The sequence below is a fragment of the Electrophorus electricus genome, chromosome 15 (genome assembly GCF_041902795.1).
Source record: "Electrophorus electricus isolate QZ-2024a chromosome 15, ASM4190279v1, whole genome shotgun sequence".
NCBI lineage: Eukaryota > Metazoa > Chordata > Actinopteri > Gymnotiformes > Gymnotidae > Electrophorus > Electrophorus electricus.
In genome coordinates, this window is record NC_137511.1 from 20,549,538 (window position 1) to 20,565,196 (window position 15,659).

The 15,659-nt window shown below is 37.2% G+C and overlaps 2 protein-coding genes across 13 annotated transcripts in view; both read left to right on the forward strand.

Annotated features, from left to right (window-relative positions):
* Window positions 1-15,659, forward strand: part of LOC118242396 (uncharacterized) — a 69,998-nt gene that overhangs the window by 37,533 nt on the left and 16,806 nt on the right. For all 12 annotated transcript variants that reach the window (XR_014117256.1, XR_014117258.1, XM_081697944.1 and 9 more), the window contains one exon: window positions 15,424-15,462. Coding sequence is in view for 10 of the 12 variants with exons in the window: in XM_081697944.1 (XP_081554070.1) it covers window positions 15,424-15,462 (39 nt within the window). In the remaining 2 variants the exon portion in view is untranslated. The remainder of the gene's footprint in view (window positions 1-15,423; window positions 15,463-15,659) is intronic.
* On the forward strand, window positions 2,221-15,106 carry LOC113569062 (uncharacterized). The gene is made up of 12 exons (XM_081697969.1): window positions 2,221-2,491; window positions 3,916-4,260; window positions 4,474-4,830; window positions 6,396-6,497; window positions 6,610-6,705; window positions 8,446-8,538; window positions 11,388-11,477; window positions 12,569-12,637; window positions 13,024-13,136; window positions 13,373-13,465; window positions 14,233-14,930; window positions 15,053-15,106. The coding sequence occupies exons 1-9, from the start codon at window positions 2,437-2,439 to the stop codon at window positions 13,035-13,037; spliced, it is 1,221 nt and encodes a 406-aa protein (XP_081554095.1). The 5' UTR covers window positions 2,221-2,436; the 3' UTR covers window positions 13,038-13,136; window positions 13,373-13,465; window positions 14,233-14,930; window positions 15,053-15,106.

Genomic DNA, 15,659 nt, shown 5'->3' on the forward strand with positions numbered 1-15,659 from the left:
GGTTCAGAGGGAGGTCATGCACTGGACAGACCAATCGGTGGCCGCTCTGCAGGACGCTCTGGATGATGTGGACTGGGACATTTTCTGGTGCAGCACTGATGATGTCAGCGAGTTTATGGAGGCAGTAGTAGGGTTCATTGGGAAACTGGTGGACGACACGATCCCAAGAGCCACCATCAAGATGTTTCCCAACTAGAAACCCTGTGTGGACAAAAACTCTTGCACTGCTGCCTACAACGTGGGAATCGTCAGCAGGAACATGGATGAATACAAGTCTGTGGCATACAGAGTGCGCAGGGTGGTGAGAGAGGTGAAGTGGCGCTACGGGAGGAAACTAGTCACTTTGAGGCTACATCTAGCAGCGGTCATGCTAACAGCACTAGTGCTAACAACACTAATGGTGCTATTGGCACAGCCAACGGCGCATGCACAGAGCCCACCATAGGCCAGCGCCCTCTCATCATCACGGAGAGTGATGTGAGGAGAGTGTTCAAAAGAGTGAATACCAGGAAGGCAGCGGGACCGGATGGCATCTACGGTAGTGTCCTCAAAGCCTGCGCAGACCAGCTAGCCCCGGTATTCACTGACATCTTCAACCTCTCTCCTGACGCTCGGTATCGTCCCATCCGGCTTCAAGCGATTCACCATCGACCCTGTCCTGAAGAAACCTCAACCTTCCAGCCTCAATGACTAGCGCCCTGTTGCCCTCACATCGGTCGTGATGAAGTGCTTCGAAAAGTTAGTCAGTGACTTCATCACCTCTTCACTGCCAGCCTCCATGGACACACTGCAGTTTGCATACCGTCACAACTGCTCCACATTTACACATCTGCTCCACACCACCCTGACCCACCTGAACAAAGGGAGGGGTAATTATGTTAAAATGCTGTTTGTTGACTACAGTTCAGCATTTAACACCATCATCTCCTCTAGACTCACAACTAAGTTGGAGAATCTAGGACTGCATCCGTCCCTGCGTGACTGGATCTCTAACTTCCTAACAGACAGACCACAATCAGTACAGGTGGGCAACTGTGCCTCATTCACCCTCACCCTCAGCACTGGAGCTCCTCAGGGTTGTGTTCTAAGCCCCTTGCTCTACTAACTGTACACCTACGACTGCATGGCCACTTCCAGCTCTACCACCATTGTCAAGTTTGCTGACAATACCGTCGTCATGGGCCTGATCTTGGACAACAGGGCCTACCTGGAGGAGATTAAACACCTGGAGAACTGCTGCCAGGAAAATAATCGTCAGCAAGACAAAGGAGTTGATTGTGGACTACAGCAAGAAGCAGCAGCGGCACTACCAAGCTGTGAGGAACAGAACCACGGTGGAGAGGGTAGACAGTTTCAGGTACCTAGGAGTTCAGATTTCACAGGTCCTGTCCTGGTCCCGCAACACCAACTCCCTGGCAAAGAAGGCTCGTCAGCGTCTTTACCACCTCAGACACCTAAGAGACTTCAGACTGCCCTCCAAGGTGCTGCGGAACTTCTACGCCTGCAATATTGAGAGCATCCTCACAGGGAACATCACAGCCTGGTTTGGGAACAGCACCAAGCAGGACAGACAAGCACTCCAGAGGCTGGTGCGTTCAGCAGAGCACATCATTCAAATGGAACTTCCTTACCTGCAGACTATCTATCACAAGTGGTGCCAGACCAAAGCCAGGGGGATTGTGAAGGACCCCACGCATCCCAACAATAGGCTCTTCTCTCTGTTGAGGTCAGGGAAGCGCTTTCGCTCCATGAAGACCAACACAGAGAGAAAGAGGGAGGGAACAGAGAGAAAGAGAGGTGACCAAAGATGGAGGGAACACAGACAATAAATTTAACACAAGGGGGGGAATAGAAGAGGGAGAGGGAGAGGGAGAGGGAGAGGGAGAGGGAGAGAGGGAGAGGAAGAGGGAGAGGGAGAGGGAGAGAGGGAGAGGGAGAGAGGGAGAGTAGGGAAAGGAGAACACAAGAATGCAAAACCACATGTTTTTTTGACGGTGGGACACAAATAATTCAGACTTGATACAATTTATTTTAAATTGTGTTTGGTATCCTTTACTGTATTAACAGCTTTTAAAGATGCTTCACATTTAATATCATGCCAATATGAATGAATGCATTGAAGTGTTTAGATAAACAATCAGACCAAAAAAAAAAAAAAAACATCCTAGTGGACTAATGGACTACGTCTGCACCACTGTATCTAGCATTACAGCCTGCAAAATGGCAGAACTTCAGATCTTTTTTTTTTTTCTCAGAAAATAAGATTGAGCCAATCACATTCTTCCTTGACGCTTGCGGTGAAGAGTGCTGTGTAGTTAATGGTCGACTGGAATTCTGTCTATTCTAATCCACTCAGTATAACATTCTGCGTATTTGTAGGAAAGCGAAAGTAAAAGCTTTCACCGTTCAAATGGCAAGACCGCTAACTTCTCAAACATGAAGACGAGCCTCGTTATTTGCTTTGCTCTGTCGGTCGTTGTTCTCTCTAATGGTACGCTATGCTTTAAACATTATTCTTTTTTGTTAGTTTATTTTAGATTTAAACTAAACTGTATAAACGGCGAGAAGTGTTAAACGTGGCGACGTACACAATGGGTAACGCCCCCCAGCTCTACAACGAGTTGAACGCGCCGTGTGAGCTAGTAGAATCAGTAACTAAGCGCATAATACAACAAAAGTCAGATCTCTAAAGAGAAAAGAGAAAAAAAATCACTAAATGTGCACGTTAAGAAACACAGAAAACAACCAATCGCTATGGTCATAGATTTCAATGTGCATCTAAAGTCTTTTGTTCACAATATTTAAACACATCCGATGTAATATCTTTTTTTATATAACCCTTTTTTTCATTTAAGTTTGTATAACCCCAGAATTTTAATTCTGAAACAACTTTTAATCTAGTTAAAGAAAACGAAAGTTATAAGAAAGACGTTGACTTAATGGCATCAATAGAAATGTTTACATTGTAGTAAACGTGTGCTACGAAATATTGGCATAGTGGCACGTTTGCCCTGAAAATAAGTGGAATCTTATGATATTAGCCAGAATATAATGTGTAGTTGTGCCAGGTAGATATATTTGATTAATGCCACATATACTACACTATCACTGCAGTTGAATTGGTAGGCCTAGCAGACACACATCCACATAACATGTACAATCCACATAACAACTAAGAAAACCAAACTTCAAGGAACAGTATTAATCAGCATGTCCAGCTGTTCATGAGGACTCATTTAATGAACCTGATGTTTGTAATACTGCATAGCCTATTCTCTCTATTCTCTATTCTCTATTCTCTCTATGTACTAGAGTACAGTGGTATTCAGATCCCAGTCCTCCAGGTCCTACAGAGTTTCCACCCTCTTCATTTAGGAGTGTGACAAGTGCCCAAGTTACAATAATCATTTAATGAACTACAAGGGGTTACAAAATGCAGGACCGGATTTGAATACAAATGGTCTGGTGGTTAAAGAGGAGCATGTTATCTACTGGAGGGCTACTGGTTTAAATTCTGGTATTGCTGGCTGGTAACTGGACTGTAAACTTGAAGGTTGTTAGTGTCAGGGATGTAAATGCCACCATTTCAGCCTTTAGCACTCATGACAAACCTCTGCTTGTCCTCTCTCCAGCTCATTAGCATATACAGGCTGATGCCCCATAGTCTGTTCGACTATATGACAATGTGTGTGAAGCCTTAGGAAAATATTATACCTTTGGACATTTAATATGCAAATCTGTAAACCAAACATTGTCATCGGCCAAGTTGTCTCAACTAATTTGCACTGTAAATTACAAGGAAGATGTACAAGGGAATAGAGTGCATGCAGCCAGTGAGTCAAATAATGATTGTTTAAATATTTTAAATGGAACATGACACATTAACAAAATTGCTATTATTTTAATTTATTTTAGGGCTCCATGTGTTAGGCCCCTCTGGTCCTCTGGCTATCCAACCTGGAGGCTCGGTGATGCTGCCCTGTTATGTTCAAACTCCCATACCAGTGGAAGAGCTGGAAGTGGAGTGGAGAAGAACAGACTCTGAAACGATTGTGCATTTGTTCCAAGATGGAGAGAGTCAACCAGAGTCTCAGGACCAGGCTTACCATGATAGGGCACACTTCTTTATTGAGGACATTGCCCGTGGCAACTTCTCTCTTTTACCTACAGATGTGACCACTAAGGATACAGGACTCTACAAGTGTGCTGTTTACAGAAACCAGGAATCTAATGAAACCTTGATTGAAATAAAGATGAGTGGTGGGTGAATATTCACACAATTGTTGTCACACAGTTTAAATTGTCCTCTTGAAAAATGAAGTTGTCTATACTTTAAATATTATATTTATTAGTTTTTAGAGCTAGGAATTAACTGAATATATTGTGCAATTTTATTGTCTGATCTGAGACTTAACAACTGAGACTTTATCTGAGACTTTAGAACTTTAATATTTCAAATGATTATTCTTCTAGTGTATTTGACTGTGGCTGGAGGTCATGTTGTTTCTGTATATGCGGGAGAGGACAGCACTCTGAACTGCTCTGTACACTCCCACATCCCTCCTGAGGAGCTTGAAGAAGTCTCATGGAAGAAAAGGAAAACAGATGAAGACATGGTAGTGTTGCAATTTATAAATGGTCAGACTGTGCCAGAGTCAATCCATGAAACATACAGAGACAGAGTTGAGCTCTTCAGCCGTGAGGAAATCCACAAAGGAAACTTCTCGCTTAGGCTGAAGAACATTCAGACTGAAGACAAAGGCTTCTACATATGTGAAGTATTCCATGAAGACTTATCAGCTAACACCACAGTGGAAGTACAGCAGCTGGGTGAGTAAGCATTTTTGTTCTCGGTGTGGTGCAAAGCATGTGGGTGATGTAGGGGAGCTGGAGCACAACATGGCATAACAGATATGTAGTGAATCACTGCTGGGACTTGAGGAATGTACAAATATCCATCTGCTCAGGAGCTATGACTCCATTAATGATTTTACAGCAAGAGGGTAAAAACAGTAGCAAGCCAGAATCCAACACTGTTTAAACCATAATCTGTTTAAACCAGAAGCACTGTCAGGGATCCCTGCATATCTGAGCTCCATCTACTCAAGGACATCAGTTACGCTGGAGCATCTGAAGTGGAAGAACATGGATGATGAAGAGTCTTCTCGATAAATTAGTTAGCTAGATAGCTATCTAGTGTTAATGTTAAAATTAGCCACTTTAATCCATGTTATGAGCTATAACATTTTACATTCTGAAATACTTTTTTCTTGATCAATAAATTAATGCCATCAAACATACAAAATAATTGCAATGGAATTGGAATATTAGTAACTTAATCCAAGGGTATTAAAACAAGAAAGAAAATATTTACTTTCTGACATTCTTGTGGGAATGGTAAGGAAATGTCTGTTAATATCACAGTAGCAGTGTGAGTGCAGTTTTCCACTTAGTTTAATGCAGAACATTCTCAGGTTCTGTACTGAGATAATTTTTTTTCTTTGTATGGCGGATTCATTACTGCTCTAAATTTGCCATCTTAAACAATGCATTGTTGTCATGGCAACATTTACAGTTGCACAGTGTCATTTACAATGTTGCTGTTGAGTGCACAAGTTTCTAAATCACAAAACATTTTGCAACTCTGTGCATGCTTGCCCAATGTGGGTTGCATTCAAATTAATTCAAATCATTTGTGGGTGTGTTTATGTTTGTCCTCTCATCCCATCACCCTCTTTATTTCTTTGACATTTAGATGGCTGGTTTATGTGATTAAGGAAAAGTGCTGTAGTTTTGTTATTCTCTTGCTGATACTTTGCTTGTCCTTCTTTTAAATTTTGACAGAAAAAATGGATACTGAAATTGAAAAGGATGTATATTTTTTGTCTTACAAAACCAGAAATATACAAAGACATATAAATATTAATCTTTATAACCTTTAGTATTAGTTAGCACATGCCTAAAACATCAATCTGTATTTAAAATCTGCTACATAAATAAGATCCACTTATTAGTTGTGAAACCTACAATCTGAAAAGCTGATTAGTCGCCTCAACAATCAATAGATATTTTAACTACCAAGATAGTTGTTAGTTGTAGCCCACATATATATATATATATATATATATATATATATATATATATATATATATATATATATATATATATATATATATATATATATATATATATATATATTATTGTTAATGCATTGCCTGGCATTTCAAAAAGTAGCATCACCATGCAAATTTTGAAAAACAAACACAGCTAGAAGCACAAATTAGTATAATAGAAAATAGAGTTACACAAGTCAGGAGTGGTTCTGTTTTTCATTCACATTTTTCATTTTTACATTTGAATGACATTGTATAAGCACTGATTTCTGTGCCACACAGGTTTTTCCAATATGCATACAGGGGTGTTGTGTTTCTGTATCCTGGCATTTGTACTTTTACTTGTGCTAGGTTACGCAGCATACACTTCTATAAAAAATAACAGTAAGTCAGGTTGATTTGATTATTCCTAAAATTAAGAAGTTATGAAACATTATGAAACATTAATGAAGTTGACGCTTTGAAGTTGTATGCACATGTTTTATCTCCTCTACAGAAAACACCAAATCAGACTTGGCTCTACAGTGCACATTTGTCTGCTGTCCAACCATTGCTTTGGCCCTTGCCTTCATTCTTTGGGGTGTGACTGAGGGTAGGTATTTGTAGTTAATATTTTATACTTTTTAGTTATTGTTATGTTAACTGTAATAATATCAATATAGCAAAAACAGGATATATTGTTAAATTTTAACATTTTGATATCGCTTGATTCATAAATCGGTAAACATGCAATAATAGTAACTTCTTGTTAGAGATGAAAACTTGGAGAGGTTCCTTAATTTTTGCCAGTACTACAGATGTCTAGGTCAGCTGAAAATTGTAATAATCTCATTTTCATTTCCTGGCTGTTTGAAAAATGCAAGAAATTTGCTTATTCACCTAGATAAAGCTGTTTGATAGAGGTAAGGCAAGTGGACTGCATAATGAGGCAGGTTCTAAGGGGCGATTTGTCCTCCTTCAGAGTGTCAGTCAGAACACTGGAGTGTTAGTAGTGATATTCAACTCTTTAATAAAATTCAGCAATGCAACACATTAGGCATGTTTGCACACCAGCACATTCACTATGCACATTAACACACAGGCTCAGGTTTATTCATTTTAGACAAAAGGTTAGGTATTTGAGGTGTAAAATATGAAGTGAGAAGTATGTAGAGGATATGAAGAGTGAAGTATGGAGCATGAGAAGTACGGTCTGGAATAAGAAAACAGAGCATACATTCATATAATCATTCCATCATCATCAGTGCTAGTCATTCGTATAGAGTAATATATTCACAGTGAATCTGCTATGCAATATGAATATGCATTAATTAATTAGGTTTCCATCATTGCCCTCTAGAAGGGGAGAATGTGGTAGTCCTTCTATATTCTTGCATGTGAAGTTCTAAAACTAGTTTGACAAGATAACATAACAAACATCATTAGTGAGGAATAATAAGAGTATAAAATTAGCAACTCAGTAGGCTAATACCGTAATGTGTTTATAACAGTCAATTCTAAGTTAGATCTCAAGCAAACATTGACAATGGCCAAACATGTACTCTTAACTAAAATGTACAGCAGGTAATCAACATACATCAGGTCAAGGACGCCATTGCACAAGAAATGTGAATAACGAGGAACAGTCACTGGCTACATTCGCTCCAATGTATTTCTGGAACTATTGTTGGTGATGTCAGATGTAGCATGTGTTGTCACTCCTTAATGAAGCATACCTTTAGGAATGGTCTTTCCAACAAAAGCAGTAACTGATGTACTACACTAGTCTTTTAGAACATGCAAAATTGACTGAAAAATTACCAGTGTGAAATGATTAACACATTAACACATTAATGCTATCGCACAAATGACTAACTGAACATAGCTAACTTTTACATAACTATTGTAATATTTCACAATGTGTTAGCAAGTTTAATAGATAGAGGATGACCGTCCATCTGCGCTTCATCTGCATGTGTTCCTCACCCTCCTGATGAGATTAAAGACTATGCATGAACATTTTAATGAACAGCCCATTACCATCTCCATCAACTCCCATGCTAAAGTGTGTTTAGATGTTTCCTGTGAGGACTCTGGCCAGAATGAGTTGTTGCTTCTCACTGATCAATCTGAATTCCTCTGCCACTCACTTCACTTCTTTATCCCTTGCTGTATATTTTGTTAGTTATTTCTTAGCTCACTGCTCTTGGACTATGTCATTTAGTTTTGGGTTACAGAGACACACACAAAGGCCTGATGTGGTTGTCCACCCAAGCTCATTTTGTTGCTGTAACACTCTGTTTTGACTGTGAAGGGCTTATCACTAACATTTAATTATTTGGTTTCTCTGCAGGGTTTCTTGCTGAGGTGGCTACTTGTTCATCTCTGAATCTTTTAAGGATTCTTTCCCTGCTTTGGGTTATTTCCCATTTCAAGACATTTCCGGGTATGTTATATAAAGCAGTCTTTCAGGGAATGATGGAAGTTAATGAATATATATAAAAAGAAATGCACTTTATCAACTACTCTGTTACTTTGAATACAACTACCCTATCTCTACAATCATTGTCACCTTATTAGCTGCAGGTAGGTCAGTGGTTAAGGTACTTGACTTGTATTCGAAATGTTGCTGGTTTAAGCCCCACCACTACCAAGTTGTTACTGCTGGGCACCTGAGTAAGGCCCTTGACCCTCAAGGGTCATAAATGTAAGCTGCTTTGGATAAAAGTGTCAGCTAAATGTAAATAATTCTCTGTAGTGTAATTTGATACTTGCTGTAGATGTTTGAGTAATTTCTATGATCCTTGTGTGCTCCAAAATGCAAAAAACATTTAAATTTGACTGTTTTAAGAATAATGGACCAACTACAGTGGTGTGCACAGAAACAACACTAAACACTCAACGAAGCAACTCTGACCAACCAAGTTTTTGAAAGTTAGCTATTGCTGTGTAGTATTATTAGTATTTTTAAATCATCATAAATATTATTAGTATTTAAAGCATCTAGATCGCTAAATTGATTGAGCAAATTCTTATCTTTCTCTTCAAGAACACAAAGTTCTAGTGCTGCTTGCCAACAGTTTGTGTATCTATAAATATAAACAGACTTTTTTTATAACATCTATCAATATCAACTTTCAAAATAATATGAACTGAATGTTCTGAATGCACTGATTTGTCTTACTTATATCTTGTGACCAAAATCTTTGGGCCAAATTATATAATGAAATTTAAACAATTAATTTCTTTTGTGCTAAACCACAGCTTGTTATTGGAACTGAACAGTACCTTGCAAAGGTATCCAGTGTCAAACATCCTTTTCAATATTTTCTTACTTCAACTATTACTATAACATAAAATATAACTTTTAGCAGATTAAATCTGGATTTCCTCCACTGATCTACAATGATTCATGTATCATTGCTTTGCAAATTAAAATAGTCAACTCTATAAAACAGAAAATCTAAAATTAAAAATTGTTCACATGCAAAATACACATGCATCAATAACCGTCATGACCATTTGGTATTCTTAACTCTTACCAACAGTGAATTGTGCTGCATGTCTTTTGGTTAAAATGCTATTAGCCTCTTACATGCCTGTCTCCCCCATAATGCATGTGCTACCTCGATGTTTTATAGAAGTATGTATGAATAGTTGTATATGTAAACATTTCCCAGACACTGGGTAGATAGTTCCTGTTAACATAAGAGACTCTGTTTAGTCAGTAACTGCTCTACAGTTTAATGCAGGAAGGCTTATATTAGTGACAGAGTGTCTGCAGTTAGGATGGAAAATCTAGGTTTAATCAACAAAGTATTTTACAGCGAACTATTATCATTGACAGACGTGAGATGCATTGTGTTATATGCTTTATACAGACCACAGTTACCCAGTAATCAGCTTTTTTTAAGGCATGTCTTAAACACAGTACAAGCCACGCCACTCTTCATGACAGAACGTACTTGTTAGGAACATAAGGGACCTGGTTACAGTTTGTTAAAACATAGATGTAAAAGTCAGTTGATTCCTGGAACATGGGTTCATAGACAAATGAGATGAAGATTAAACAGAGTAACAGAGTAACCCTAGAGTAACAGAGTAACCCTAGAGTAACAGAGTAACCCTAGAGTAACCAGAGTAACCCTAGAGTAACCAGAGTAACCCTAGAATAAACAGAGTAACCCTAGAGTAAACAGAGTAACCCTAGAGTAAACAGAGTAAACAGAGTAACCCCAGAGTAACAGAGTAACACTAGAATAAACAGAGTAACCCTAGAGTAAACAGAGTAACCCTAGAGTAAACAGAGTAACCCTAGAGTAACAGAGTAACCCTACCCCCACCACCACTCTCACCTGCACTCCTGCATCACTCCCCCCCACTCCTACCTCTACCCCCATTCCCCCATCAGTAATCAACTGACTTAATCATGTCTTAAACCCTGTGCAAGCCATACCAGTCTTGATGACATGTCAGAAACAAGCTGTTCATTAAAGTATAGAGTGGCTTACACAGTTCAATAAATGCATTAATCTGTTAAGTTTATTCTGCTTCAGCTTTGAGTATATATGATTTAAAAGATGTTGTTTTATTTTGCTCTCGGTTTGGTTGTGCATAACTGGCATAAATATGAAGCCATCCAGAGCACTACTGATAGTGTTGTTATGGTGTTGTCTTGGGCATCCCAGCTCTTTTTTCTGCTTCTGCTGTTCCTCTTGAGCTTCCATCATAAAGGTGTTTTGTTTACTTTATTTTTACAAAATAATGGAAATAAAAGAGATCAGATATAGGAGCAATGTAGGGCTAAAGTAAATAGGAAGTACAAGAGGACCAAAAGATGAAATGTCATTAATATGATAAAAAGATGACCATTTATTGTCATAAAGTATTATATAACTTTGAGCAGCATTTCCAAACATAGTGTCCAAAAAGGTTTTTGGTTGTCCTCTAATCAGTTCACTATGTAGCAAACACTGTATAGTGAATAGTGAATGAGTTAACGAGTGAACCATTCCAGCTATGGATAAACACAATGTATGGATGCTCAGTTTACACAGAGAAAAGCCTAGAATGGAAATAACTGACAGCTTATACATTCATCAGCCACTTTAACAGAAACACCTTACCATGTAGAGTTACAGTAGAGATGCTTACCAGAAACACATCACCAAGTAGAGTCACTGTTGTTATTCATCAGAAACACTTTACCTTGCAGAGTCACATAGTAGGTGGGTGCTTATTCTTATCCTTCTGTTGCTCTGCAGTATAAAATATGTATTTTTTGTTGTTTTATAGGATCCCCGAACAACATATATACCTGTATATGCATAAACAATTTATTTAGGATATTCATGATTATGACTTGGTATTCTTTGAAAAGTATAGGTAAGTTATCATTTAGTTTACTTACTGTTGTGCATTGAGCCAAGCTTAATTGCAATATATACAACCATATTATTTTCAACCATTGTATACACAAATATTCTCTGTGGCAAACACTTCACTTAAAATAATCTGAAAATTCAGAATACATTTTCCTACTTATATATCTGACTGCATTTGGCTGTAGCCTATTAGTTTATGTATTAGCTACTGAAGTTACTATTTATTGTTGTACCAGAATATGAATGTCTGAAGGGAATTGGGGGAATATTATGAAAGAATATGAATATTTAATATAAGTAAATAAATAAATTATTAAAATGAGAATTCATTAATAATTTAATTATTAATGGATGTGAACTTCTTGAGCATAATGTTCTCTTTAACTTAAATAATTAATTTAGTAATTTAAAACATTTAAAACATTTAATAATAATAAATAATTCAAGTTATTGAAAAGTAATTTAATTAAATGAAATAATAATTTAATATAATGAAAAATGTTTGCACACACACAGAAGACGATCCAATCAGACAGGTAAGGTAAGTGTGGTCGTGTCAGTCCGGCATCGAAACAGTGTAGCATCTGGGAGGTGTCCAAGGGTCAGGCAGGAGATGAGATCTAGAAAGCAGGCAGGAGTCGATAACCGGGAAGACACACAGGATAAGGAAACGCTTGGTACACCACATAAGTAAAGCAATACTTCGTGACGTGTACACGGGGAGGAGAAGCTTATAAAGGAGGTGGTAATGAGGGGAATGGGAATCAGGTGTGTGCTAGAATCCAGGTGAGTCAGATTGGAGGTGAGTGCCAGTGGGTGTGGCTATGCAAGGCTGAGGTTTGTTCCTGGGGTTCGTAACAATGATCATTTAAATTTTTTTTTTTTGTGTGTATTTATTTATATTAAAGCCACCAAAATCCCTCCATACAAAGTTAGGACATGCTGTTCATATCGGGTCAGGACAAATACTTTATGAATCAAGAAAAAGGACACTAGCTTTATAATAGTATTGCATAAAGCAACCTGGCTTTTTGACAATAGTAAAAACAATAAATAACAAAAGCATGATTCTCTTATTTTTCTTATTTTCAGCCAATATTGTCCTGGGATTTATTTTGTTGCTGCCTCTATGCTGGTTAGGTTTTCAGCAGGGGGTTCCATGTAAGTACATCTATTAATAGTTTGTGTATTCTGAATAGTATAATCAATTTGCCAAGTGTAAATGCAAGTTTATTCTCAAGGAACTTTTAGATGATTCATACATATCAGGCAATATGTGGGAAATGTAAATGTAGACAGAAAGTACATGGAGACACACCAACAAAATGACAACAGACACAAAGCCATGTGGTGGATCTCAGCATGTGGGTGAAGGGGTAGACCAGGGGAGCATGTCAGTTAGAGGGCCAAATCCAGATGTTCTATGCCAACAAATATAAATGTTTGCTTCTTTTTTCTTTTTTTCTTCTACCATGGCAGCTTGTAAAACTATAAATTAAATCATGAAAATTGTCATTATAAATTAACAATAAATTAAAATGTGACAGGCTACAAGAGGTGATCATGACAGGCTACAAGAGGTGATCACTTGAGGCAGCACCTATGATGCTTCACAGAAAAGAAGAGGTGATCCACTACCGTAGGATCTGCCATTAAGAAGGTTGGTGCTATCAAACCTTTTCCCCTCTTGTTGTGGACATAATGGAATATTTTTTTTCCTTATTTCAGGCAACGAAGGCAAATCCTTAATGCCATTTTAATTTAATCTCAATTTTACCAGATCAGTTTCAGATTTATAGGCCATTCTCCATTCAAAAGCCTGGTCTTCTATGACTGGACATAAACAAAACTTTGCAATTTGTGCCAAAACCTTCTATAGCATTTTGTCTTTTGCAGTTTTGCTCTGGATATCAGTTCTGTGTATCTTGGAGATCCTAAGTACAGTAATATCAGTCTATCTTCATAATGAATTATTGGAAGGTGATAAAGGTAGATATAAATCCTGTTTCATTACTTTTGAATGTTGGAGAATGTGATGCTTTTGTACTGGATGATCCTAACATCTCACTTTCCTACACCAGCAGCCACATGTTGACTCTTTAATCAGGGTATTAAAGATAAGTCCACATGGATGATCAAAGAGTTCTTAACCCTAAATAAAAAATAAAAAATAAAAAAACAAAACAAAACAAAAAAAACATTTGTAGGAATATTGATGAGTGAGCATGATTCATTTATATATTCGGTGTATAACATATTAGGTATTTATAAAATTATAGAGATGTTTGACAATTCATATTTATTAAAAATTTCTAACATTCTTCATAGAAGAAACAGGTAAAGTAATAATTTACAATAATTTGAGAATTTAGCCTGATAACGTTCCCTCTCACATTGTTTCTGGTCATTCAGGACAAAAGCACTGCTATCTGCTTCTGAGACATATGCAAATGCTCATTACATATAAATGCTTATGAAAATTTTCATTACATATAAATGCATATGAAATGCTACATGCATTACTTTGGTTATAACCAATAAACATTTTTAAAATGCACATAGCATGTGACTGTATGACATTTTAGTATTTCTTAAGTTCATAAGGATCATCCAGTACAAATTTAGTAATGACTTTTTCAAATATTTTTTCCAAGCAATATTTTCCTTTTAATTTTTTTGTAGTTACATATTTCAGATCATTCTATTTTAATGATTAAATATATTTAATCTTAATCGAATATTTTTCCTCTTTACAGAACGTGTGGCATTGACCTGTGCTACTAAGTATCTCCACATTTTGTCTTTGACTGCATGCTTTAAATATCTTGATCATTTACGTGGTACAGTATTAGTTATTTTGATCATGTTCACATATTTTTCAGTAATTATGCAGCTATATTTACACATGAATGCCTGAAATTCTGAGTTAATCTGTATATTCAAGTGGTAGATTTGTTTTGTAATTGTCACGGTGCCATCCCCCTGCAGGTACATGCTAGCATGCAGTGGTGGTTGAGCATGGGACATTTGTTTATGTTTTGGTTTCACTTCTTCTTGTCTTTGTTTTAAACATGTCTTACTCAGGTGGTGTGTGTTCTGCCTCATCGTGCACACCACCTAGGGGTTGTTATGTCATTATAAAAGGAAAGAAAGACACTGAGTTAATTAGTTCATAACTTTCAACTCTTTTATTTGGCTCATGGCCTGTGTATTTGAATCTGTCATTCATAGACACATTAGTATTTTCCCCTAGATGATTTATGGGCTAATATTCATTTTCCATATTTTAACTTTACCTCTGATGCTTATGTTTCCCAGGATATTCATTTGTAGTGAATTTGCACATTTTATTCACTCCCATGAGCTCCACTATTAATTTAACTCTTTTTCCTTCACACATCTCGCTTTAACACAGAATCGAATTCTATCAACACCAGGACTTGGCTAGTATGGGGTAAGTATAAATGCCCTCTGTTGAGGGCATAAAAGCCCCCTACCTTTGGAGTTGGATATGTACCCCAGTACATCTTTTTGTGGAATGGTACATTTCATTCGCATTTAATTTCTCATTCATAGGATCTAATTCTAATTATGATGAGACACAGCGAATGCACAAACTCCCTCTGTTTTGAAGGTTAAATAAATTACCAGCAGAAATAGAATTTAAAAAAAAATTCAGAATAAAAATTTCAGAATAAAACACTGTTCTACATTGATTAATAACTGCATTATTTTAACTCTTTGTACATTAATCTACAGTGAACCTCTTTGGAATGTTATATTGTGTCTGGAAATGTTCCTAATTAGCTTTTATTTAAAATATAGAACAAAGCGAGTGCCAAGGCATGTGAGAAATCAATGGGTTAAAGTTTATTTTCACATGTCCTGCTTTTTTGCATGCATAATTAAATCTAATGCACAATGCTTTATGCTTCACTCCAACACAGGATCTAATTCTAATGACACTGAGACAGAACAATCACCAGGTAAGTACTACTGCAAATATTTCAAAGGGAAATAAATGTGTGTGTGTGTGTGTGTGTGTGTGTGTGTGTGTGTGTGTGTGTGTGTGTGTGTGTGTGTATTCCTTTACAAAATCTTAAATACCCAAGAAGATGGTGCTAAAAGTATATATTTACTTGCTTAAACAAAATGTGGCACCATGTAAAATTCTTCCAAGTTT